We start from the raw sequence: 27879 nt of genomic DNA on the forward strand, positions 1-27879 counted from the left end.
TGGGAACATTGTCAGAGCAGTTCAGATCCTGAAAGATTTTTCTAAAAGGGCAGACTACCAAATACATTTTGATATAAGACACTGAGTAAAGCTGATTTCGGTACCTCATAGCTGTTTAAAAATAAATCTGGTACCCTCTGGCCAGTATTGTTTAGAGCCACCTGTAAGTGCATTAAAGAACTTTGTGTCTCAAGCAGTTTTTGAAAAGCCCAGCAGTATCTATATTGCATTTGAGAAACTGCGCTTGAAATGCCTTGAAAATCTTACTGCAAATACAAGACATTTTCATTCGGTGATTTAGAACCTTCAGTTTCTGTGGAAATTGTTTACCATAACTGGTAACGTAGGTATTATACTAGATTTTAGAAATTGTGCAGATTGCTTAGTTACTTATTTAAAAATAGCTAGTAAAAGGGTGCAACTTATAAATAAATCACAAAATATGTACTCTGCTATGCAGCATATTCTTGAGCAGAGGCAGGAGACTTATTTCAGAAAGCAGCCAAGTTTCTATCAGTTGCTTCAATATGCTACTCTTCACCCACCTCTGTGCAATTTGTCTTGGGCTGTAGGCAGAGACAGAGGCAGCCTGGCAACATCTCTCTTGCAGCTTTGATGGGAGAAGTGGTGACAGAAAGAAAATGTCCTTCTGCCATCCACTGCCAGCTGCAGGCTTTGAGCAAGCCTGTTTATGCAGCAAAATGGCCTCCTCTGTTCTTGGCCTTCTTACTGGCTAAGGAAAGGTGTGTTTTAAAATAAATACATATTTTCCCTTGCATTTCTCTGTGCAGGAAGACTGCACACACACACACAAATCATTGGTGCTGTTCTTGTGCCGTCAGCTACATGGGAGAAGTTCAGAACTTTGAATTGCTATGTGAAAGTAGCTGTGCATACACGCAGCAGTTTGGGAATGTTACAGGCATGAAAGTGCCTGGGGAGCGGATGCCTGCTTTGGCTCATACGTGCTGTAGGGTTGATAACTACTTCTGCCACTCCTCCCCCTCTCCTTGCCTCCCAGTAAAACTTCCTGTGCTGTAAAACACATATGGATCTTCTGCCATTACAGACGAGGCTTCAGAGTGCAGAGGGAGGAACATTCAAATCATAAAAAACGCTGCTTAGAAGTAGCAAAGGGATTTTTATAGGAAGGAGTCATCAGTTTAACATACATTTTTATCATATTATCAAATGCATTACATTTGATTTCAGCATAATTCCTTAATATATTAGGTCATTGTGAAGGTGGAAGATGTTACACATGTTTTTGCAGGGTGCCAGCATTGAGCTGCAGTAGAGGAGAAGCTTCTCTGTGAGATGCCCTTGTTAATTTGGTGCAGTTGGGCAGAACCTATGACATTCTTATTAAACCAGCAGGAATGTGCAATGCCTAAGAAAAACAAAAGGAAGTTTGATTTATCTCAGTGTTTCTCCCTGCACTCTCTTTTACTGTACATCATGTGTCTTAAGTCCCAGGAAAGCAACAGTGTTGGCCTATATTTCCTCTGGTAGCAAAGGGAATAATCAATTAATAAGAAGGAGAAAAACCCTTCTTGGCATTGCCTTTTCCTGATTGTGTCATTCCAGATCATCCTGCGCTCACAGCACATCAATACTCAACCTGTGTATACCTAATGTTGTTGCAATAAATCTGTGTCCTTTTATCTCTCTCTCTTTTTTTTTTTTTTATTATCATCCTGTCACTGATGCTGTCAGTTAGATGAAAGGCAAAAACCAGCTATAGTGCTGAGTAATTCACATTGCTGGATTTTTCTCCCTCGGAAGGAACAACTCATATCTATTCAGTGATATTTTCTCATATAAAATTTTTCAGTTTTCCTCTTCAGAGTGTGTAGAAATAGATTTTTCTGTTTGTATTACCCCAAAACATTGGGTAATTCTATGAATTCTTAGAAAATAGCTTTCTGAAAAAAAATAGGCAATGAAAATAATTCAGATCCCCAGTCAGAGAACTTGCACAGGTAGAGTTATGGTAGATGAATACCAGAAATTTTTAATGGCATGTTTAAATATAATTTGAAGGAACTATATTTCATAGACAATCCTTAAAGTCTAAAATTCTTTAGTGTGGTCCTGTGAACACAGTATATGTATTATGGGCACAAAATTACAGCAAGAGTGCTTACAACATAGAAGAACACTGCTTTGTGCTTCTGTCTCATAGCATGTTCATACTCATTGTAGCATCGAACAACATAAATGGAGACATGCTAAGTACTGTTTTTCTCCATTGTAGTGTTGATAGAGAAGCTTTAGAATTAACCAGGTTGGAAAAGACCTCTGAGATCAAGTCCAACCTTTGATCCAGCCATTGTGCTTACTAGAGCATGGCACTAAGTGCCACATGCAGTCTTGCCTTAAAATCCTTCAGGGATGATGGATCAACACCTCCCTGGGCAGCCTATTGCAACTCCTGATCATTCTCTCCTTAAAAAATTTCTTCCTGTTATCTAACCTAAACTTCCCCTAAGACTGTGCCCTCTTGTCTTACTGCTGGTTGCCTGGGAGAAAATACCAACCTCTGCCTTGCTACAACCTGCTTTCAGGTAGTTGTAGAGAGCAATAAGGTCTCCACTGAGCCTCCTCTTCTCCAGGCTGAACAATCCCAACTCCTTCAGCCTCTCCTCATAGGCCTTCTTTGGCCAGACCTTTCTTGTTGCTTAAGGTCGCCTTGTCGCTTGGTGTCCCAGGCTGCGCTGAGCCGTGTTGCTGGTCCCTGTGGTGCTTAGCCTGGGAATGTGGACAGGACTGTGCCCAGTGGTCTTTATTCAAGGTGCCTGCAACTGTCCTGTCAAGCTGGGGTGCCACAGCATGGCCTGTGGGGGCTCTGGCAGAAGTGCCATTGTTGTAGTTTGAGCAGTGGGGGTTTGGGAGCAAATGCATTTTAATACTGCACAGCAAAACAGAGCAGATATTTCACAAAAGTACTCATTTTATGTGCATAATTTGACTAGTAGTGTGTGCAAGATACCTGTTACTGTACCTTACAGCTATTTTAATGCCTCTGCACAAGAGGGGAAAATTGTTCTTTGTTCTCTTAAAGGCGTGTCTTGTGTGTGCCATGATGTATATTTGAAGGACTCTTTCCATGCCCTTTTCAGGAAATAGTATAGAAGTGAGAAAAATATTAAAATCTTGAAAGACCAGAGAAGTCTGGATACCCTTGACATGGCGAATATTGCTTTTTCAGCTAAACCTTCTCCTTCAAATGGAGTTGTTTAGGTACAGTCCCTTGACTGAGAGCAGTATGCTTGTGTCACATCTTGATGCCTGTATTTGATGAGATCTTATCCTCTGTAGCATTCCAACATTTTGTTGTATCTCCAAAGGTATGAACAGATCATAAGTCTACAATAATTTGTGGCACAACCAGAATAAACACTGAACCAGTGAGTAGGTTGACTGCCATGTTTCCAGTCTTACAGCAAGGTGCCTCCACCAATAGCTTACCATTTAAGCATCCACTGTCTGAGCTTCATAGAAGAATCTCTCTACCGTTTTTTCAATTTTTGGTAACTTACCCTTTTGTTACCAAAGAGGAAGGTGTTTCCGTTGTGAGAAAAGCCTGTATGCTAAACAGCCTTTCTGGTAAGGGACTACATTTTCTCCAGAAGAGAGAGAGAGAGAGAGAGAGAGAGCTGGGCTGAAGGGAGGGGATGGGAGGGCAGCGCAGAAGACCCTGCCCTGGGAGGCCAAAACCTGGGCCTGGTGGGGAGCTGGAACTTTTACCTGGAACTTGCACAACCTAGTGATGAGCCCCTGAGGGAAAAAGAAACTGAGAAGGAAAAAAATCATAAATAATGCAGGAATTATATATGCCTATTTCTGGCAGAGAAGCTGTTAGTATCAGAAAAGTTACTCTCTAGCTTGTTTGAGGGAAGATTTTGAGTAAGCGTTCCTGTAATGTCATCAGATATCCACTCCCTTACTCCCTCACCAGAGCTCTGTTTGCCTCATGGCAAATTATTATCACAAATCTAGGCCATAATCTACTTTTTAGTGATAGCAGTAACCTAACTGAAGAAGAGCTGACAGGGAGTCTGTGAGTCTGACAGTTTGGCAGGGGGTTCCTGCAAGCTTGATGTTCAGTGTGTTCTCATCAAATATTTTCCTTAATGACTTACAAAGTATTTGTTTATTAATGAAATTTGCCAGCAGTGTGAAACTGGAAAGCATTAGAGTGCACAGAAGGATCAGTGTGAGAATGGCTATTTTTGACCAATGAAGTAAATAAAAATGGGATAGAACAAATGGCCACTTCTTACACTAATTATAGGTGGTTTTACTGTATGATGGAAATTCATAAATTGAAATTTCCACAAGAAGAGGAAGATCAGACTGTAGTAGTCCAACAAGGAATGACAGGATGGAAGGGAACTGGGGTCCTAGAGTATACCAGTCAAATTACTTCCTGTAGGTTTTGACTGGAATTAATGTTACTGTATGAGCCTTGATGAAAAGTTGACAGAATTTTTAAATTTCTGTATGTTTTCAGTTGCTCTGGATATCCTTTTTTTCAGCAGTATCATGCTGTCATGCTGACTTGATAGGCATTGAGAAATAGCTCACTTTCGTGTTTTACCATTGCTTGAATTGTGAAACCCTTTGGGCTTTAGTAAAACATCGTATCATCTGTGGGATAACAGGGCAAAATAATCAGCCCTCGTATACAATGCATGTGCCTGACCTAATGATCCTGCAGTCTGGCACTTTTAATGCACATTTGCAATAGCATTTTTTTTTTATATTTTATTATCTCTCTACTATTACCAGCTTACTTTCTACATCGATTCTGTCACCAAGAAGAAGAAAATTAAGTGTGTCAGCTTTCTGTATTAGCAGTCATTCCCAGGTCATGTTTTTGCTGATACTATACTATCATGGTTCATGTAGGATTTTGCAGGTTTAATTATCTTGTCTCCCTTTTATTTGTGACATAAAAAAATGATCCAGTGGGTTTAGCTAGTCTTGGAGGGGAAAAAATTGTCAGAAAGTGGAAGTCTTCAAGAGCTTAAAAGGTATATCTCTCTGTGGATGTGTGCCTGATTGATGAAGTCCTGGTTCTGCTGAAGTGAGAAGCTGAGCAACTTTGTGACCACCAGGAGTCATCTCTTGTGTACTTGCTGCATTTTTCATGTGCCTCAGAAGGAGGGCACCTTGAATTTGCAGAAAAATCTTACAAGACTTTGTACACCTCATGTGTTATTTTCCATGAGCTTCAACATACATCATATGTACCCAGAAAGTGGTAGCAACCAATTGTTCCATAATCTCAGAGTAGGCAAAGACTGAGTATAAGTAAGAGAAATTAATTACTGCTATAACATTAAAGAATTTATAATCACTTTGTACATGCTCTTACTAAGAAATGAAAGTATCTTTTTGGGTTTAACTTAATCCCTTTGAGGGGGAATTACACTAAGCAAACAGAAGCTGCTGTACTTCTGAAGGAGTCCTGCCTATGTAAGACTTTCAGCTTGACATCTTTACTCTCTTCATCTTGACTTCTGTAAATAGCTTTGCCTAGGCACGTCTGTTGTTCCCTATGGATACCAAACTGGCACTGTATTATATACAGTAGGTTAATGTTTCTAGACAGTCCCAACTCTGTGAATTTTCCCTTAGAGAGAAATTTCTGTTTTTCAGAAATAACGATCCAACAAGGTGTGGTATTTTTCTCCATTTTCCTCAGTACATTATCTTCTGCTGACTGGTATCCATGTATGTGTTATGTTGTGTTTATAGTAATCTTGTAAATCACATGCTTATAACTTGGCTTCAGACTCAGGGCAGGCTGATGAAATGATATGACAGATTAGTATGGGGAAATTATACAGAATTTTCATACTGTCCCTTAAAATGTTTACTTGCATTTCCCTGGAATAGGCATGCAGGAATGGGTCAAAATGCCTGTCATTAAAATTACTTGATGTCGTGGCTAAGAGACTAGGCACTGCTGCAAGAGCTGACTTAAAGACAACAACAGAATAGGCAGGAAGAGGTAGCCTGTTCTCCTTTGCCTCATCTTTGTCTGGCAGCTGGTAATTAAAATAATTTTCTCTAACCAAGGTAGAGGCAAAGCAAGTCAAGAGGCTATTTCCCAAGCAGATACCAAGGCAGCATCCAGACCAGATGGTGTTGCACTGGCATGAGCTCTCTGTCCACACCCTGCAGCTATGTTTGTAGAGCATCTTCTCTCACAGTTACTGGGCAGTAAACAGAAACCTCATTTGGCCTCTGAACTGAGAATCTGGGCTGATATCTTGTGCCATCTGCTGAAAGTGCCTGCTGTGAGTCACCGATGGCAGTTGGAACGAGTTGCCTGCATGCAGGATCCTGTCACATACATGTGTGTCCCTGTTTGCTAAGAGTGCTGGCAACAGTCTTTAAATATGGGCATTTTGTGGGGAAGACTGAGAAGTGATGGTGCTTTATCCTAGTTTCAGAATCCATATCTTTGATTTCAGACTCTGAAACAGTGTTATAACCTAATGTCACTACAGCATGTTGGCTCTGAGTTATATGAGTACATGTGATAGCTGTCCTTCTATGAAGGGAGGACATCCTTCACATTTTTGAAACATTTGACTTTCAGGCATCTGCAGTACAGCATAGCAAAGCCCAGAGACCTACTCTGAAAAGAGGTGGTGTCAGAGTCCCTGGAGTTGTTACTGAGCTGCATAAGAGCTGAGCCTAGGGCTCTGCTGCAGGACAGCAGAGCCCCACAGCCTGGTCCCCACCAATTGCTGAAGCACATGTCAATGAAAAAAAATGTTTTCTGTCATTGCAGTTACACAGGTAAAAATGCTATTTTGACTTTTTTATTTACAAATAGAAACCCATCCATCACAAATCGTTTTCTGCTGTAGAAGTCAGTGAGTGTGCATTTTCTTCTCCTGTTGCTATTGTTCATGCAGTCTTAGTTATGCAGTTTTCTAAGTAGTGGCTCCACAACAGGGAGCTCTTTAAAAAGCTAATCGTTACCTGGCACTTCATGGAATGGTGGCTTGAGACTCAGCTGGCCTTCTGGGAGCTTTCTGCCCTAAGGAAAAGAGGGAGGTGTGTTACTAGGATTTGAACTAGACCAGCAATCTCCTTTCCTTTGGATTAATGAGTGTTCAAATAGGAATACATAGAAGGCGGCAGTTACTAATTTTAGGGTCAGGGCTGGAGTGTAGCATGAGTTTGACTGGTCAGCATCTCTCCTAACTGCAGAAAACGGCTTACTGGAAGATCTGATGTCACAAGCAGATGAATGTGCATCCTTATTTTCCTCCCCTGGGAAGGTCATAGTGTCTCTGAGGTGAATAGCAAACACTGTCAGTGTATGGTCAGCATATCCTCTCTTCACTGTGACTGCAGAGGAGAGGGAACTGCTACCATTACTGACTGTTGTGGCTGTTCTTTTGCTTTACTTATTTCTCCCTTAACTATGAGTATTGGTTAATGTGTTTTTCATCTCTTGTGTCTACTCAGCAGCCGGTGACTCTCTGAACATGGACAAACTATCTTAAAGGATAATAATGGGGACAGATTTTACTTGTATTGCTAGCATCTATGTCTTCTCATTTTCCAGTATCTTTGTCACACTACCTGTCTGGCAGGCTGCAGGGAAATTCATGCTGACTTGGGCAGAAAGGTTGAATCTTCTTGGAAATGAGCTGTAGCAGTTCACAGTGCAAATACCCCTAAATCAGGATTTTGCTGTAATTATGCAGCTTAAGCATCGAGATGAAGATTATGTCATAAACTGACCACTATAATAAAGATTAATTTGTTGTAATTTGTTGTAATCAAGAGACTCCTTATTAAACACCTGTATATTTTGTATTGCGCTTGGATGTCACCAGTAAGACTGAGAAGTTTCATGGCGGAAGGATAACTTAGTGATCCGAGGAAATGGACAAGAGTGCCATAGGCATTGGGAGAAAATTTACCTTACATGGTGCAAACCACAGCATGAACAATGGCTGTGTACCTTGTGGAGGCAAAAATGTTGAACTTCTCTCTGCTGTAACATTAGTCTGCCCTTGGATAGGGCATGAGTGTGTGTGCCTGTGTGGGTTGTGGTTTTGCGTTACAGGCATTGCCACCACCCTAATTTTCTCCCACACTCCATACTGTCCAGGTTCAATTTTAGAGCAGAAATCGGTAAATGTGCTGCTCACACTTATGGCTGGCATAAGTTAGAAGAGTGGTCTGATTTCCTCTTATCTTACACTAAACCATTTCCCAGTAGCTGACAAAGGCCAGTGTGAAGGTTTCATTTGCTGAGATGGGCAATTATTGCCTGCTTTTGAGAGAGCAGAGAGAGGCTTTAATATCTACAGGAAGCCAATAGCTCTTCGCAAAACACTCTTGATATTCTGAACTGAACTGCTGTTGGTGCTAATTTCAACTCTTCCCTCTGAGGGAACTCTTAATTTTCACATGAAACCAAAATATTTTTAGGAGGAAAAAAAGATTTATTTTCAGCCTCTGTCCTACTGCTATATGTACCAGCAGAAAAGAGAGACAACCCCAATCCTTAGGGAGTGTTTCCAAGAGCAGAGTAAAAGAAGATAGATATGATGACTACATTTAATCTTTTAGCAGTCTTAGATCTCCCATATACTGTGATTCCTCCTCTAGTACAGTGTATTTTATTACAGCACCTGCTATAAAAGAGCTTTAGTATATGTCAAACCCACCATGATTTCAGCCTCAGCAGTACAGGGAGGCAATGACAGTAAACTTCTTGTCCAAAGTTACATGTGACCTAAAATAAACATATACCTGTGTCCTGACTCTCAGTACAGAATCACAGAATTATAGACACATTAGTATTGGAAAAGACCTCCAAGTTCATTGAGTCCAATCTTTAACTGAACACCACTATGCCAACTAAACCATAACACTAAGTGCCACATCCAGTGGTTTCTTGAACAATTCAAATCTCAGAATTTGTAGCATTAAGTGCTTCTCTTGTCACAGATTTTGTGAACTGTTGAAAATTAGTCTTCTAAATAGACAACATATGATTTGCACCCTCCCCACAAAATGCCACATGTTATTGACATGTTGTATCAACTTGAGACATGGTAAAGCATACTGAGCTATGAGTGCTCCCAGAACCTTCCAGTGCTTGTGCCATCTGATTTCACTGCATCACCTCTTGCTTCCTTGTTGAGATCACACAAATCCTCAGAACTTCATTTAGGAGTATCCTGACAGCAGGATTTCATACACTGAAGAGTTGTCTTCAAAAAGAAACTAACACACTATTAATGCATCAAGTACTTGAAAAAAACCCTATTTTCATTTGAAGAAATTAAGTTAAATTTTATTAATTTAGATTTATTTTATTAACTGCTTTTAAGGAACTTATATTATGGTGATAGGAACATAAGTATATACATAAAAAATATCCCCCAGATTTTAGCATATAGAAATAGTGGTTTTGTAGTGATAAGAATTGATCCCTGAGTGTGAGATCAGAGTTGTGTTTCTGTCTTCACCAAAATTACCATGAACTTTAATAGATCAATGAGACGAGTTGAATTGATTTGATTTAATAAAATAGAATTTGTGTATCTGAGTTGTATTTTTCCCAGGCAAGAATTTAGAGCTGTATTTCTTATATCTTTCTTTTCTAGATCTGTATGCATAATTTTTTTCCCATGGATTTATTACAGAATAAATTAATTTGGAGGCACTGTCATGGGACATTTATTTGATTCTCATTAAGAAGATCAAAACACACTTTTGAGGCACAGACTGGATTCTGAGTATGAAAAAATGTTCCTCCTGTTTGCAAAGACATGGTTTTGCAAACTAATGGAGCCTGAGATTCTATTTCTAGTACATATTAACTACATTTTCTGAGAACAAGCCAATTTATGTGATTCCTCCAAACTCCTTCCACAGCCAGAGGTCTGTACAACTCCCTCCTGATAGTCTTTTCAACATTATTCCCATACTCATGCACTTTTTCCAGTTATATCTTTTACAGGAATACCGCTACAAGAATTCTCTTTAGAGAGTATTTTATAACTCAGAAGGTATTACATCATCCACAAAATTTAATTGTTAGTTTTGTTATTTGCTTATTGGACTCTCTTTTTGTTTACTTCTGGCATTTCACTGCAGTGCTGCTGCTGTTGCTGTCCCGGCTGCGCTGCACTGGCTCTTTGGGCTCTGACAGCAGCATGGCATACACAAGCCCTCCAGTGAGGATTCTGGGGAGGAACTAACGATTTCCAGTGACCAGGCTGAGGTCAAGCCTCTTTTCCTGTGAGCACCCATGCTTTGATAAATGCTTCTATACTCTCTAAGGCGAGCACCTCAAGCTGAAGACCACCCATACTTTGTAGATGCTTTCAAAAGTAGTTTACACATCTTGTAGAAAACAGAACAGGATTTCCTGATCAAAACACAAAACTACCAACATATTCTATATATTTTCTTGCCTTTTGTCTCGTCTTATTTTTTTTTCATATTTGAAAAACAAAATTCAAGAGCATTTGTTGTCAGATGTCTAAAATGACTGTGCTATGCATCATGCAAGTGACTTCTGGCTTCTGAAAAAGTTGTAATTTTAATGCTTTTCCCTCCCTGCAGTAAATGGACATAAAGATTTACATGGCTGGTACATTAGGCTAGGTACATTACTCATACATTTGATGAAACAAGTATATGCAAATAAATGCTATTAAAAAAAAAAGTACTGAAAATCTCCTTCATAGTCCTTTAACTAATATTAGTGCATTACAACATAGCTGAATTTGGCAAGGCACTAGTAGGTAAGTTCTTCTGAGGGGTAGAGAGCCAGTGAGAATTTAAGGGATGTTTGAATTGTTTTTCTAATTTTGCATACAATAATTGACCTTGCACAATACTGAATATATTTGGTGCATGTGCAGTAGGGCTTACATCCATATCAGTGAAAGTAGGGGAGAGTTTTTGAATAGGATCGCTGGATTTGTTTTGAAAGGTCACTTATTTGGTCAATTTTATTTGCAGAAGAGGCAAATAACCACTTTTCATCGTCTTTCTTTACTCCCTTGTTATACTTAAGAGTTTCCATTGTTTTTGTAGCCCTAGTGACTACTTCTGATTTGCTCCTTTTTAAATCAAAAATAACTTCCTTGTGAGAGGAAGAGGATGGGGAAAACTGATATCTTCTCTATGGTGATCAGTGACAGGACCCAAGGAAATGGCCTGAAGTTGTGTTGTGGAGGTTTGGGTTGGATATTAGAAAAAGGCTCTTCACCCAGAAGGTTGGTGCTGGAACAAACTCCCCAGGGAAGAGATCAAAGCACTAAGACTGACAGAGTTCAAGAACATTTACATGATTTTTGGGGATGGTCCTGTGCAGGGCTAAGAGCTAGACTCAGGGATCCTTGTGGGTCCCTTCCAACTCCGCATATTTTGTGATTCTGTGATTATTATTTGGTAAACATATCATTCTCCTCAGAAGAAGGAAATTGCTTTACCCTCAGAGCAGAGTTCATCTTGTTCAATGTAGCCATGTGCAAAGCAGATGTTGAGCCTAAGCTGCCTACTTCCAACTCTTTTCCTAGTCAATGAAGAAAGATGAGCAGTTATGGAGTAATTTGTCTCAGAACTCTGTCTCAGGATGTCAGGGATTTCACACTGAAAATATCTTCATTTGATGTAGAGTGTCAAGATGGTGGTGTTTGTCTAAGTACCAAACAATCAAACAATGGCTGAAAGGAGATGCAGTGAACACGCTTGTGAGTGATACTCAATTCCTGGTGTCATGTCAGTGGCTTGGAAATGTGTTTATGGAAAAAGCAGTGTTTGACAGTATGGAGTATGATACTGTAGGATATCCTGTGAATTTATAGTCTCAATTTCCAATTTCAGGGAGGAGAACATTGCTATTATCAGGGAAAAATTCGAGGAAAACCTGTATCATTTGTTGCCTTGTCAACATGCCATGGATTACAGTAAGTCTGCTTTTTCATTATTACTGACCTTTGTTCATTACTCTTTTAAGCAAAACAAGGTTATTTATAGTAAAATAATATATATAGTAAAATAAATGCTATTTATTTTCCTACTAGTTTGTCACCAATATGAAGTACTCAACAATCTTGAAAATTTTCTTTTTTTTTTTTCTTCAAACTGAGTACTTACGGCAGTGACCAGATAATGTTGTAACATAAGTTATTACGGAGACAGCAGAGTAGAAGTAGCTGAAAACATCTTATTCTACAGGAATAAAAACAATGTCAGTGAGCCAGTTGGAAATTGTGTTCTTTTCTCGTTGCTATAATGATGTATATTATCTTTCTTTTCTAGTCTCTTTACAAAGAAAATGTCAGTTTAGAGTTTATCTTGTACTATCCACTTTTGTTTTAACAAAATTGCTGGCCATAAGCTGTGTGCATGGGAAAATACCTTTGATATAGTAAAATCCTGAAAAATCTAGAAGAAGAGATATAAAATAGTGCATTAATTTTGCTGTGATTTTTGAAGTACCTAATTTTACTGAAAATGTAATTAAAGCATCTATTGTCTGAAGGTTACATGGAGCTGTGTATTCATTGTACAGCTTTTGGACCTGTCTACTTTTGGCCCTATTGAATGATACTAGTCAGGTTTTTGGAGCCATCAAGCAACTTCAGTGCCTGTTGCATCTGGGAATTACAAGACCTCAGCACTTTCAATACTGAGATCAGCTTGAAAAGTCATGGCAGCGAGTGAAGCTGTGTGGAGGTTATGTGAGCTTTGCCTTTTTCTGCAGAAGCAGGGCTTAGCTGATGGAAATCTTTTTCAGGCTGTTTAACTATTCTGTAATTCTGGTATCAGCCATACAAGTACATATATTTAAGTAGTATATTTTTTTATACTTGTATATTCTTTGTTAGGAAGGGGGAGAGTGCATGCAGAAGACTGGTCATCCTTGCACTTGTCTGATTTACAGCTGTGCAGTTCAAGAAACTTGAGCCCAATTTCAGTAAGGACAGTGAGACTAAAAATAGTAGCAACCTAATGCATCCTGAGCCACTGCATGGCTTCCATTAGCAGTGATCCATTAGGTCTTGGGCCCTGTGAACTCCTTGGAGAAAAAGCAGGAATGAAGGAGGGCCTGTGTATGTCCTTCCCTGCCCCCTTTTTGTAGCTTTATTCTTAAGACTGATTGTTCTACTGCTCTGTATTCTTAAATGGGCTGATATTCAAATCGGTCCTTTCTAGCATAGCTAGTTACGTGAGGAATGATGCATTTTTTTATTATATAATTCAGCTTTCTCTTGAGCGGTATCTTCCCCACCTCTTTTTTTTTCTTTTTTTTTTTCTCTGTTAGGATAAAGTTTCAGCAGAGTTATTCTTCACACAAGCTTTCACTAGTAGGCTGGTAATTGGAGCATCCAGTTTGAGAAAGTAATGTTTTTCTGAACTGTATTAAACTCATGTTCTATCTAAATGATAAGTAATTAAATAGAAACTTAACGGGCAATGAGAGCTCCTTAGCTTCAGTCTCAGTTTGGAGCATCTTGATGGAGTAAGGGAAACTTGGGAGAGTTGTCTTGTAATAAGGTCTGCAGGCCAGGAGCTTTGTTTTCATGAATTTTAGGAAGTGCATGAAAGAACAGATGACTTTAATGGAATAACAAGCTTCATATTCTTAAAGTTCATGCCAGTCTCCTCTCTTGTGTATTAGTACCTTAAGATTTTAGCCAGTAACAGCAGAATTTTTCATACATGTGAGAAAATGTTGGGTTTTTTAAATATAAATTATGAGTTCTTCTGTTGGTAATGTCTATTTTGTGTCCTTCCTTTTATTTGTTAAATTAATTGGATGACTGGCTGACAAAATAGTTAAAATTATGAATGTCTTCTCTCCTTAAAGCACTTTGCTAATGACAAAGATATCTCTGCAATCTTAACTTCGAGGGAGCCGTTTTGTTTGGATTTTTTTTTTTGTTGTTTTCTGTGGGATATGCAGTAACCACGGTTTCCTATGAGTTAACACAAGAAAAGACTTTGAATGCAAAACACAATGGTTGCTGTGATATAAACGCGCTATAGTCAGGCGCGACTTGCAGCCCTGGGTTTGAAGTCAGGTCTGGGATTTTGCTGCCGCCTGGTGGTGAATATGAAAACTGCCGTTACTGCTGCAAATTTCACGGCTACAAATTTGATTGTTTGAAGAATACACATCATCAAAATGTAGGCTTTTGAAACAGCCCATATTTAGCTATTACCTTATGTCTAGCACAGCCATCGTCATGGGTTGTTTGATTGAAGCTGCTTAGAAAAGAGCTGTGAATACTTTGAGTGGACAAGTCAGATCTGTAGGTCAGCTGTGACTATTATTATTGTCACTGTTGAGTGGCTTGATCAGAGGTCAGTGCTGCTGGGAGCAGCAGTCTCAGGGGAAGCTGTTTGCTGATAGACCTTTGTCTTACAGACTGTGCTCAACTAAAATTGCAATTAGAAGGAAGGAGGTTTTGCCTGATAAAGAGCTACAGGGTATTCCCCAACATTATGTTATTCCCAAGCAAAGAAGCTTCATCAGGTGCTAGAATATTTCACTTAAGCTGTGGAGACAGTATTTATTTTTAAAGAATAGGCATGGGAAATTTAAAAGGTGAAACAGCTTTATATTGTAGATATGCTCACACTTGATGTGTGTTATATAGTCAGTAACCCAAACTGCTTGTATGAATGTCAGTTTTCCTTGTTAAAAAATCTGCATAAGAAAAAAAGAGAAGTATCTGGTTTTGTTGTTTATAATTCAGTGTTTATTTTGGGTATGTTTAAGAGTAATGTAAATAAATAAATAATTTTGCTTTCTTGCTGCTGTTGTGTGCTATGTGGCAAGTTTGAACTTACAGCTTATATTTATGGCCAAGCTTAAAGACCTTAGTAATGACCCTTTGAAAGGGACATGCTGATATAGCCTAATCCCAGCCATGTGTGTATGCCACTGCAGTAAAGGCTAAATTATTAAAAAGATTTCTTGAAGATCAGAATGGCAGGGATATAAGAAATACCCTTTGGTTTTATGCTCTTACATAGTAATACCTGTATCAACACTTTCTTTTAATGAAATGCTGAGTAAAACGTTAATACAACCCACTAAAACCTAAGGTTAATTCAATTTAATTCAGTAACATTTTTATTTGGGGAAAGTTATTTGTATGTTCCAAATATCATGTCCCTAAATACAGGTCCTTTACTTATTTGTTGCAGGTAGATATCTCTTGCATAGGAGTGGGGGCTTTGAATTCGATTTTCAGTTGGCTAAATGAGTTCATTTTGTGGTGTTTATGTGTGTTATAGAGCAGGTTTGTGGAAGAAAGAAGAGTCTGTTTCATGACAGGAGAAAATCTTTCTGAAGTGAAGAAATAAAAAATTGATCCAGAATTGTGTTCAGTTCCTGAAACCAGTTTTAACTGCTTCCTTTTCTAAATATTTAAATTTTTAAAGTATATGAGCTTCTTAAGCTTACTTCCATGCTTCACTTTTATTTGTTTACTTAATCAATATTTACATTTCCTGCTCTTTACAGTGGGATGTTCTATGATGGAAATCATACTTACCTTATTGAGCCAGATGAAAACTACACTTCAGATGTAAGTAGAACTTACAGTAGTCCTGCTGTGTTTGTTGACTACAGTTGTCCATGTCATAAGGCTGTGGAACCAAAGGGTCATCCCCTCATTTTTAACTCATTTACCTCATATGTAAGACTCCACCATCACAGACAAAAGTAGACCTCCAGTCAGTGGTGTGTACCCTATAACATTTGGCCACAGAGCAGTGCAGCAGCAGAGGGTGATAAAAGTCCTTTGGAGCCAGCAATAGAAGCCTGTTAGTGCCCTGTCCCCTTCTCTAGCACTTCCTGCTGTGGGTTCATTATGTCACTCTCCTGCTGATTCATCCTTGACTCCAGTGCACCACCTCCTGTGACTCTCATTGACTCTCCATGGGCACCTCTCTTAAGCTTAGCTCTAAGCGTACTCAGCCACTCTGATATATTCAGATGTTTCCAGCAACTGTGGACTTAGCAATCACATCACAGCTGGGAAAAGGAGAAAAATGTAGAGTAGTGGTACCTTGCAACTTGCTTGTTCACTGGTATATGTGCTGGATAACAAGAACCTTTGGAATTTTCTGTTTAAGGCTCATGAGATGGATTAGTTTTTCCCAGTTTAATACTTGCAATTATTTACTATTTCAGGATGACTTCCATTTCCACTCTGTTTACAAATCCAAGTTATTTGAATTTCCTTCGGATGACCTGCCATCTGGTATGATATTTTAATATTCATGACTTATGAAGTGTTTTAGTCTAAAGCCAAATTTCTTAACTGTATTTTATAGATCATCTTCTGATAGTGTATTGTTTCTTTATATGTAACATTTTCCCCCAAATAAATAAAAAAACACTGAAAAAAAAGAATTTTGAAACAATGAAAGCACTGGTAAAGAACCTGAAGTGCTGAAAAAACTCTGAATCCAACGAATGAAATCTCTCCTAGAACTTCATGTTGTGATATATGTTTCTCCTAACAAATCATGTGCACTATGGACTGCATTATATGTTAGTAGTCGTAAAGAGGAAAGGACTGAGGCAGCCTAAAGATGATGAAAATATATACCACGTTGCCAGTGGTTGATAATTCTTCATGAATTTTTCCTGTTTTGAGATTCAGGGTAAGTACCATGGTGCACTCCCAAGCATGGGAGACCAGAACTTGCCAAATGTCGTCTGTGTTCAGTGACTCTCATCTCCAGTCCAATCAGCATCTTTCACAGTACTGGCTTTAATTAAAGGGATGCATTTCAGTGCCAATGAATTTGGAGGCAGAATTGGTTTCAAGTGCTTTTATTGATGAATGCCCATGAACAGTTCATATTTTGTGTGGAGGGAGAAGAGATTTTTAAACAAAATGAGTTTCCTTCTGAGAAGCTGGCTTGTTAATTGAAGCTAAAATTGCAGCATTTATGACATATCCCCATTCTGTCAAGGATTTGCCAGTTTTACAGATGTATTTTCCTACTCTACAATGTGTATCCTAGATAAGTAATGCTTTTTTTTCATAGACACAGCTGTTTTGGTAGAAACCACTCCTAGACTAATTTCTTCAGGAGAGTTACAGATATCAGGTCATCTTGTTAAAACCTTTATGTCCTATGGTAACAGTTGAATCTGAGATCTAATGGTGCTGAGCACTGCACATGGATGCACAGTGTGTGCAGATTTGCTAGTTGTTAAGCAAAGTAGAATCATTCAGAGAACTAATGAGGAAAAAAACAAGGGAAATTACTACAACTGGGTCCACCTTAATTTTGGTTCTGAAGAAGGAATCTTTATGTCTAGGATACACTCTATGGAGAAATAAACTTTAACCCACAGTCTGCTCTCTCACATGCTTGTTTCTGTAAAATTGGTTGAAAAGGTGTTTCTGAGGTTTGTAGTTAAAATATCAGTAGATGTATTATATTACATCCTCATTAGGAATCCCACATTTTTTTTTGTGGGTGTTTATTCACTTTGTCTGTCTTTAAGTCATCCTTCATGCATAGCCATAGCTACAAAGAATGAGAGTCCCACCAGTGTCTCTGGTTGGTCCTGCCTCTTCCCTTCCAGTGCTGGGGAGTGCTGACTGTTGTCTTGATTTGTCTTTTTTTTTCTTTAAATAATATTTAAAATTAATTGCTAATACTGTTGTTGTGATTGATTTTTTAAAAAACATTACAGCAGAATTATTATTAGTAGTGGCAAACACTGTGATAGGATACGTCATCAATATTTCTTATATTCCTTATTACTTTCATAATTTATCAATTTGACCAGCCTAAGGAAATCGTCCTTAAAGCCAAGGTTTTCCTCTTATCTTTAAAAATGTGTGTGTATAAGCTAAGATTTCCACTCAGCACTGCATTAGGAATGAACTGGATGTATCATCAGCTTCAATATTGATGTTAGAAAGGGAAAAAATTCAAGTAATAGGGATTACTCGATATCAGTGATAGCAAAAGTTCACACTGTTATATCACAGTATTGCTATCATTGATACAAATGTACTTTTTACATTCTTTTGCTCCTTGGGTAGTAAAAAAAAAGCAAGATATTGCAGAAGAGACTTAACAATTTTTTTGCACTGTACTTTGTAATAGTCTGAGGGGTAATGAGGATTTTAAATAATAAAAGTTTGGATGAATCACTTAGCATGCTTAGAGCATTTGATTTTGTATCTGCTAGACTGTATTTTTCCTCAAAATCTGGGAGACCTTAGATGCGGCCTTGGGTAACACTATGTTATCAAAGGTGCTGTTTTTCAAATAATGCATAACAGATGTCTTTTTCTTCTTTTTTGTTTTTTTTTTTTTGAGGTCACCTGAAAAATGTGTAGGTGTGGCCCTTAGGGGCATGGTTTAATTGGACTTGGCAGCATTAGGGTTATGGTTGGACTCGATGATTTTAGCAGTCTTTTCAAACCAAAATGATTCTATCACTGTGAATCCTCATTACAGCTTTTCAAGGTAATCTATTCCCATCAAAATATCTGTTAGGCTTTCTCAACTATCAGCATTTCCTGTGATTTTGCTGGTCATGTTCTTTTGCCTGAAGGCCCTTGGCTGGAAATGCACCCTGCGTGAATTCATCCAGCTTGTGAGTTATAACCCAGTGTTAATGCGTGTTTAACGTTAATGGCTGCATCATGTCCTTCTGGAGATGGCTGACTTCCGATGGCGGCTAAAACAATCATGTTTGCTGGTAAAGGTACCCTATATACATATTGTAATTTACTATTTTATTGGTTGAAAAGTGTTATTTTTACCAGTTTCACATTATTAAACCAAAAATGACAGGTTGAGATCCAGTTGTGTGGCACTAGGACACACTCTAAATTAATTAACATATGTAAAGCATAATTTAAAACTACATTGTAAGAAAGTTTTCAAGATTTAGTTTCTCATCATTGAAAATTGAGGAGTCTGCAGGTCTTTAAGATATAAATAGGGAGCCTTGGGTATTATTTAATTTATTTTTGGGTTTTTTTGTAAAGAAAATGCTCAAGTGCACTGGTGTAACAGTAAACATTTTTAAGCAGAGGGCCTCTGATTGCCCAGGTCACTCCATAAAAAGGTTTCTGCAAACTTCACATAGCGAAACAACAGTATAGTCCCCAAGATTCAGCCAAGATGGTACCAGTCCATCATGCTTTGCCTTCCTGGTTTGTCTGATCAGTAATTAGCCACTCCTGGTTAAGATTAACATTTTGGCCTGGCAGTATTTTCTCAGGTGTGTAACTCAGCTTTGTGTTTTAAGATTTTGTTGATACGGCAGCCCTGTTAAATTCCTATCAGCATTATTTTTAACCCTATTTTTGAACCTCATTTAGGAATTTCACTTAATATACATCAGGGAGGGGGGGAAAGTGGAGTTTTGAGAAACTTTCCTGTCTCACCAGTGAAACTGAATTATTCCGAATTTTGTAACACAGCCACATGTTGTGTGCAAAGGTATATGAACTGGAAGTCCCTTAATTTGCGCAGTCCTATACTACTGTCTGCTTCTCTACAGGACTGGTAAAATCATCCTGGAATACTAAAAACAGTTTTCAGTTCCTGAAGATAGAAGGGATGTCCAAAGCTACAGAAAGCACAAAGGAGGGAAAGTAGTAAAGGAAAAGGAAATATTACAAATGAAGCAACTGCAAACATTTAATTAACATGTCTCAAAGAAAGATCTTGGGATTATGTGAATAACAAACACAAGTATACAAGATAAGGGAAGGGATTTCTCTTGTATAGGGAAAAGAGAGGCAGGGACTATGAATTTAAGATTAAAGATGGAAAAATACTTCCTGCACATTAAAAAGGGTGAGAGCAACTATTGTCTTCTGCTTGATTTATAATGTGTCCTTTTGCATGAGTGGCTAGTAATAGATTGGTGAAAGGGATTTGGCAAAAGAATAAGCTACTTGGTGCATATGATTAGAGGTTTAAGATATTAAAGACACAGTGGGATTAGCAGAGAGGAATATTGTATTGATAAGTGAGCATTGCCAAAATCTTATGAGGTTTCTCCCAACTCTGACATATTTTACTTTGTGAATATAATCGTCTTAAAGCATTAATTCTGCCTTCCATACTCTCCTTATTAATTTAGGTAGCTTTTGCAAGGACTCTGTCAATGGTTGCTGGATTCATGCAAATGTGATCCACTCCATGGAAGCACTGTGCTAATAATATTTCACGCCCAGTGTTGGTGAAGTTTTGGCATAGAACATCTGTTGTGCTTTCAGAAGTGTGACACCCACAGATCATCTGTTTCAACAGGCACAGATTATCCCTAGTAGTTTTTAATAAGAGCCCTGTTACTGGGAAGTATCTGTAACATTGCCTGCTTTCTAGCTGGAAAGTAAAAAATGAGTTGTTGGCACATTTGATATGCTGAAGAATGCCATACTACTGTCACATGGTGTCAGGGTCACTAATTGTTGGACTGTATTGTAAATATTCAATGTATTTGTTTGTGTTTTCTGCTTAGAGTTCTGGCAGATGAATACTACATCACAGGATTTTGTTGTAAAGCCAAGACACAAAAGAAGGAAAAGGCAGGTATGTGCCAATATGCTTGCTTATAAGTAATATGCCATCAAGTTTATTTCATGTCTGCTGAGCTTATTTGTCCAGATGGAGTCCTGCTGCTTGTGCTGGTTTGGGACAAGGTCTCTATATCAATACACTTATTACAAAAAGAGGTATCTAATGTGGGCTAAACATTGTTGGGTTCTCTTGGACATTGCCTGCCTGAATAGGTATTTAATTGTGAAATCCTGCTAAATAGCAAATGAATAACTAAAATATTTTCTCTCATTTTGAATATAGAGTTTTATCAGAAACTTCCGCTAATGAAACACATACTATTTTATATTATAATGATGACAAGTATCTAATTTATCTCACTTTATCTTGATTCAAAATGAATATTCTAAACTGAGAGTTCATTCTCTGTTTATTAAAGTGGAGGAGTCACTGAGAGCAGGTGTTTGTTACCACTTACACTCTCTCTGTATTGTAAGACTCTCTTAGGGTTACATTCTCTCCATAGGTTCGTCAGATTCCACGTAAAGTTGAAGAAGAAACAAAATACATTGAGTTAATGATTGTAAATGATCATCTAATGGTAAGACTGACACACTTCAACATCTTACAATTGTAATTTGCACCATCTTTAATTGATGCATGAGGGATAAGAATAAAGAACAATATAGGGCCAGAATACATTCAGTAAGCCCTTAATAGAAAAAATTCTGATCTCATTAATCACTGAGGAAGTTGTTTCTGGTATTTGTTTAGGTAATTACAGCAAGAATACCACTAGGCCTGAGTATCAGAAAGAAGGGTCATAAAGTCAGCGTGACTCAAGCTGATGATTTTCTTTCTGGCTTTCTTGAGCACTTATCTTAGTTACAACCACTCAGCAATCAATAGTGCAATACTGCAATTGTGCAGCAGCTGTTGACAATGGGGAAATGAATAGTCACTACATTTTTTTGATACATTCAAATCAATATAGAGAAAATTATTTAGTTAAACTTGAATACTTTCTCTGAGAGAAATAAATAGGCTCTTTAATGTAGTGCAAAGAGACATAATGAAGATTAGTGTATTAAAGAAAAACAGACTCATTCAAATGGAGAAGGCACAGATTTATGTCAGTGAAGATGGTTAATTAATGAAGGAAATATCAAAGGAAATTGTGAGGAGTTCATCACTTGGAGTCTTCAAAGGTAGTGTCAAACACAAACAACAGAATCCCATCTTGAAATAACTGGATTAAATTAAGACTGGTGGTGCCTATCTGACTGGTGCCATTACATGATTTTATGACCCTTTATGGCTTTCAAAATCAAAATATTGCTATAAATCTTGTCTACTCTTTCTGTAATATGGAACAGTTCTCTGAAGCAATACCCAAATTGGCAAAAACAGACATCAAAGTGTACAAGGAATGTGTCACTGTCCTTGGGCAGAATACTCTTCCATCAGCTCAGTTTGGTGAGCACATCTATAAATTCTAGGATTAAAACCAAAAATACTGTATGCATATTCCCTAAATTAGTGTAACTGTGTTTGATCCTAAAGACATGAAGCAGCAACTTTCCCCTGGCGACCTTATCTGTTCGGGCAGATTTTCTGCAAGGACCATGTTTCCTGATTTTGGTTAATTACAGCTACTACAACAGTCAGTCTACTTAGGAGTTTATTCTCTGAAGCAAACGCCAGTGAATGTCCATGAACAACGAAGTCAAATAGTTTCCTCCTGGAAGAAGAAAGTATCATACGCTCTGGGCTGGTCCCTTTCCCTGTTGCCTGGGCTAGTGCACATGTATATTTAGAATACCCTCTGTATGTGCAGTCAGTGCCTCACTCTGGGTGCAGTCTGTATGGAGCTGACACTCTGCAGAGTTGGAGCTGGTTTTGCCATTCACCCTCACCAGGCAAACCCAGAGGGCACAATGAAACTCATGCTTCTTCCTCTGGTCCTGGGGACTGACTCATCACTGCCTGGGGTGCAGTGCCCTCCTGTCTGCCCTCTCAGCTGCTTGTCCAACCATTGCTTCCAGTTGGGGAATAAAACTTTTAAAATCCTCATGGACTTATAAATTAGTATACTGAAAATATTTCAGTAGGTGTCCAGTGTCTCTTAAGTATCCTAAAGTTGGAGGGTTTAGTTGCAATAGAGACTTGAGTAGTATACTTATTTCCCTTTGTTCCAGTGTTTCATTTTCCATTTAAATTTCAGATTTTTCATTTAGTTATTTCTGTAATTTTTAGGCTCACAGTCCTGTTCTTCTCTTTTTTGGTTGTTTGAGTTTTTTATTAGTAAGTGTAACTTCCTTATTTTTGGTGTTTTTCCCCCCATTCCTTCTTGAAAGCACACCTTTCTCACCTGCTAGTTGCTGGACACTTCTTGCCCACTAAAAAATCCTAACTTCCAGAAAACACAGACAACTTTCACTCCAAAATCAGGCATCGTGGGGCACAAGATAGTTAAACATTTCTGAAAAACCTCGTCCATTTTGTCCTAAATTACTCTAAGATATTTGTGACTTTCATACCTCTTGTGTTCATGCATAAGTGTTTTTTTCCTGTAAATAGGAGTACCTGTACAGCTGTTTTCAGTGTCATCTTTATAGTGCTGCATGACCAATTTCAGTAAAGGTGCCATTGTAGTCTGCATTTTGAAGTGGTTTGAACCAGTTACTGTAGCATTATGACAGTGTGGAACTATACTGGAAGAAAGCCAGAAAACTTCTTAAGAGAGAGAATTGAAGAGAGGAAACAAAAGAAGTCTGTTAGATTAAAAAATGGATACAGGCACTTCTGAGATAACACCTCTAAAGGAGTCTCAACTATAGAAGCTTTTGTTGCTAATGTCTGCATTGGCATTTGTGATTAGCTTTAAAATTGCCATACAATAAACATAATAAGGGAATAACAATATGTGTCTGTTCCTATAGCATTTCCCAGTACTTAGAGTACTTTCCAAACAAGAATTAATAGATCCACACGACAGCTGGACAATTTTCTACTATCACTTTTTATCATTACATTCAACACAGGAGACCAAACTTTGCAGAGGGGTTTTACTGTTGATGTAGTTGCTTTTTATTTCAGTTTTTTTTCTTAATGGGGCTGATTTTTCTGAATTCTGCATATGTAACTTGTCTGTGTTTGTTTCATAGTGCAAAAAGCACCGCTTGTCAGTTGGGCATACTAATAGCTATGCTAAATCAGTTGTGAACATGGCAGATTTAGTAAGTATCACTCAGTTAAATGTTCTTTTACATGTGATAAGTCATATGTTTCTCCTGTTGATATATGTAGGAGTTGTCAGTTCATGGTATATCAGTAATAGTGTATGTGAAGATCACAAATTTTCATGTAGAACCACAGTCAGCCACCTCTAAAGCCTATTGTGTAATGGAAAATATTAGAGATTTTTTGTGACTTCAAATATTTAAGTATCCCGCTGGATCAGTCCCTTGAATCTGGGTTTTAAAGAGCACCTTAGATATGACAGTTTTTAACACAGGATCCCTGTGTTGGCAACTTTAAACTCAAAATCTGAAATTAGAGTGCACTGAAATTTTTCCAAGAAAAGTTCATTTGATTAAAGGAGTTAGAATAGAGAGATATTGGTGGACTATGTGGATTATATTTATGATGCTAAATGGAATGAGCTGCTGACTCTTGCACCTCAGCCCACTAAAATGTTGCTAAAAAATGCATGAAGGTATTTGGAGTGAAGTGTTAACCCGCAGCATTGAAACAATTTTTGAAAAATTCCTTTTTCATGATTCAGCCAGCATGAGGTTAAATATTCCTGCAGACGTGTATAATAGGAAAAAATATGGTTTTGTAGATCACTGTTTGGTATAAGAGAGCCCTTGCGTGTCACTGGGGTGAGCTGGACATTATAAAAGACCCATTAATTCCAAGTCTTTGGTCTATTTGTAATGGTTCTGTAGTAATTTTTCAAAAATCTAATCTTCCTTCTATGGCCCTCTGCCTGTGTAGGACCTGCAGGGGATCTTTTTGCAGACTAAGAGAGCTGATTGAAGAATGAGGCCTAAAATTTAAATTTTACTTTGTTTTCGTGTTTATTAGTTGGTTTTAGGGCAGATAAAATCACCTGGGAGAATCTAAATTATGCTAGAAGAAGCTAATTATTTATTTGTGTACGAATGCAAGCTATTACAAAAAAGGGTAAAACTCACCTTTGTTCTATTTGACATAATGTATTTGTTCATTCTCTTAATGTACTAGATATATAAAGAACAACTTAACACCAGGATAGTATTGGTTGCCATGGAAACCTGGGCTACTGATAACAAGTTCACCATATCTGAAAATCCCTTGGTAACCCTACGTGAGTTTATGAAATATAGGAGGGATTTTATCAGAGAGAAAAGTGATGCAGTTCACCTTTTTTCGTACGTAACTTCATGTGATATTTTATTACTGGGTTTTTTTTTCTTTCTTTGGGGGTTGTTTTTCACAAGTGGCTCATATATCTTCTTTCTGTTGTGTGTGTAATCCACAATAGTTCAGAAAATAATGTTTTGGATAGCAGGGTGGGGAAAAGATAATGCACAAACTGCCTGCCAGTGCAAGTGGAGGTTGGACTCTCACTTTAGATTTAACATACTAAGACTGAGGTGCATGTGCTGTAACCCTTTGTTATTCTGTGCAATTACCTACTCTGCAAGTGCAGATACCTGGAAGGTCATGCATGGTTCCAGCCCAGAGGTTGGCTTCTTCAGGAGTAGAGCACAGACAGCCCTGTTGTATTATTTAAAAGTGGAATGTTGGTTTTGAAACCAGTGAGGTTTCCTGCTTAAGTGCACTATGGTCTGCTTTACTTTGCTGAATGACCTGCATGCTGCAGGATTACTGAATTGTTTCAGAGTCTCAAAACAGTTTGTTCTCCCAAGATACTTGAGCCATAAAAGTAAGATAAGAGGAATGTTATTTTCTCTAAATATCTTAATTTTTTTTGAAAATAAGATTGATATAATAAAAAGTATTTTGAACCACATGAGACAGGCCAAATAAATGTCTTTTGGAGTCCTTTTTTCTCTCTGCTGACTGTTTTAGGATTCTATATGAATAGCCTCACTTTTACATGACTCCAAAATGGTTCCAGGATACCGAAGCCCAGTATCACTCTGTCAGAATTTTTGCACATGCTTAATTACTGTCATTGATTTCTGCCATGAAGAAAGCTGCAAGTGGTGCTTGCAGATTTTGGTTTCTCCATGTCTCAGACCTACATCTGTTAAATGGGAATCATGTTTTCTTAGATCCTTTGTTTATATTCTCTGGTGACATTGTAAGGTGTTTGGGGGGAAGTCTTGTTCTTAGGAATGTGTGTGGATTAACTAGGCTAAAAGAGAGTCCAGTCTGGCCTGTAATGCAACTTCCAGTGCTATCTGTAGCACCATCACAAGTGATGCTTGAAGTATTGCATTCACAGATGGTTTAGAAATAGCAGTTTCTGAAATTGTGTGTGTGAGTGAGATGTGGCTAAGTCGGGAGGTGAGGTTAGCTGGTGTGATGGTAGTGTTTTGCTTCTTGATATTTTTCTTTTTTTTTTTTGAGAAGAATAATTTGCTGGAGTTTGGATGGATCAGTAGTCTCAAGTATAGCAGACTACGTTTTGTCTCCAGTCATTCATGCTGATGATATGGTCAGCACCAAAGAGGTGATTAGATTTAGGCTTAGAGTGCATCTATTTCTTGGATGAGACTGGCTGTAGTTCCAGGGAGTTTTCACCTATCTCTGCATCTTCTGCTAATGCATCTTCCTAGGAGTTTTGCCACATCAGCATTGCCCAATTAGACATACGTCAGTTTGCTAGTCCCCCTGCATTGGCAGCATGACAACCTCTCCTGCACTCTTCCTGTAGCACCTGCCAGCAGAAGTCACTCGCTGTAGTAGTATGTCAAGAAACAATGGGCTGGTGAGATCCAGGTGGTCTGTCAAAATAGTCCCCTTCTAATGCTTTCTTATATTAGGTAGTCAGAAGGAGGAGGGAAGATGGTAAAACTTTTCTGGAGCTAATTTGCCATGTGAGGTTTGTGAGCGATTATCTGTTTTTCCCATTTTGTTTTTGCACATTTCACAGTATGGTGGCAACCAGCATTTGCAAATGCCAGCTTGTCATTTGGAAATCAGAAGGGTAGATACTGAAATAGGTAGATGCAAAGCTCATGGACTGAGAAGGTTAAACTTCCTTCTTTTTTTCCTCTTTGTCAAAGGGGGAGTCGATTTCAGAGCAGTCGAAGTGGTATAGCCCACACTGGTGGAATCTGCTCCTTGCTTAAAGGCGGAGGTGTGAATGAGGTAGGTGGGGATACTGGTATGAGCAAAAAGGGGTGGAAATTTATCTGCACAGGATTTATCAGTGCAGACATGTTCCTCAAAATATTTTTCTCTTTCTTTACTGATTCAGAATCTTAGTGCAGCTCCATAGAAGGGACATCTCAGTGAAGACTGATGGATGAATAAAGTCAGATATAGATTCAAATACATATTTCAGCAAGTTCTGCAGTATCCTGTCATTCATGTTGGCAGCCACAATGGCATGAAAGAAACAGACTTTCTCTTACTTAACTTGCCCATAAACAAATGTTTAGTTTTCCTCACTTGCCCATTATCTAGGTATCCCAAAGTAAGAACTTTAACACTGTCCATCTGATTTTGCCTTTTATTGCCTTGAAATGATAAAAGCTTCACTTGAATCTGTAACTGATTACTTTCTTCTTTCTTTCAGTTTGGCAAGCCAGACTTGATGGCAGTTACCCTGGCACAGACCTTGGCCCAAAACATTGGCATTTTCTCAGACAGAAGAAAACTTCTAAGTGGTAAGGGTATTTATTTTTTCACTCTGTCTCAAGAGAAAAATCTTAAAAGGTGGAGGTTCTTATCAAAATCTTTTTGATATGTATTTCTCCATTCTGTTTCTCACAATGTTGAACATTTTTATTTCTTTTAATAACATGAGAAGGGACAGACATGGTCACAGCCATCATGGCTTCATGAGAGGAAGGTCCTACTTATTAAACCTGATTTCCTTTTACAACAAGGTAACCTACCTAGTTGATCCAAGGAAGCCAGTTGATGTAATATTTTTGGATTTCAGTAAAACTTTCAATACAATCTCTCACAATATCTTTTTGGACAAAATGTGTAGCACATGGCTGGATAAACACATCATACAGTGGATGAGCAATTGATTCACAGGTCCAGCACAGAGGGTCACAGTGAATGGGGTGACATCAGATTGGTGACCTGTCAGTAGTGGGGTTCTGCAGG

At 38.3% G+C, this 27879-nt stretch overlaps 1 protein-coding gene across 7 annotated transcripts in view; it reads left to right on the forward strand.

Annotated features, from left to right (window-relative positions):
* Window positions 1-27879, forward strand: part of ADAM22 (ADAM metallopeptidase domain 22) — a 133102-nt gene that overhangs the window by 59805 nt on the left and 45418 nt on the right. For all 7 annotated transcript variants that reach the window (XM_071560570.1, XM_071560564.1, XM_071560565.1 and 4 more), the window contains exons 5-13: window positions 11890-11972; window positions 15545-15608; window positions 16217-16286; window positions 20540-20610; window positions 21104-21178; window positions 23745-23816; window positions 24829-24995; window positions 26823-26907; window positions 27338-27428. In XM_071560570.1, coding sequence (XP_071416671.1) covers window positions 11890-11972; window positions 15545-15608; window positions 16217-16286; window positions 20540-20610; window positions 21104-21178; window positions 23745-23816; window positions 24829-24995; window positions 26823-26907; window positions 27338-27428 — 778 coding nt within the window. The remainder of the gene's footprint in view (window positions 1-11889; window positions 11973-15544; window positions 15609-16216; window positions 16287-20539; window positions 20611-21103; window positions 21179-23744; window positions 23817-24828; window positions 24996-26822; window positions 26908-27337; window positions 27429-27879) is intronic.

This window comes from Pithys albifrons, chromosome 7, assembly GCF_047495875.1.
Source record: "Pithys albifrons albifrons isolate INPA30051 chromosome 7, PitAlb_v1, whole genome shotgun sequence".
Lineage (NCBI taxonomy): Eukaryota > Metazoa > Chordata > Aves > Passeriformes > Thamnophilidae > Pithys > Pithys albifrons.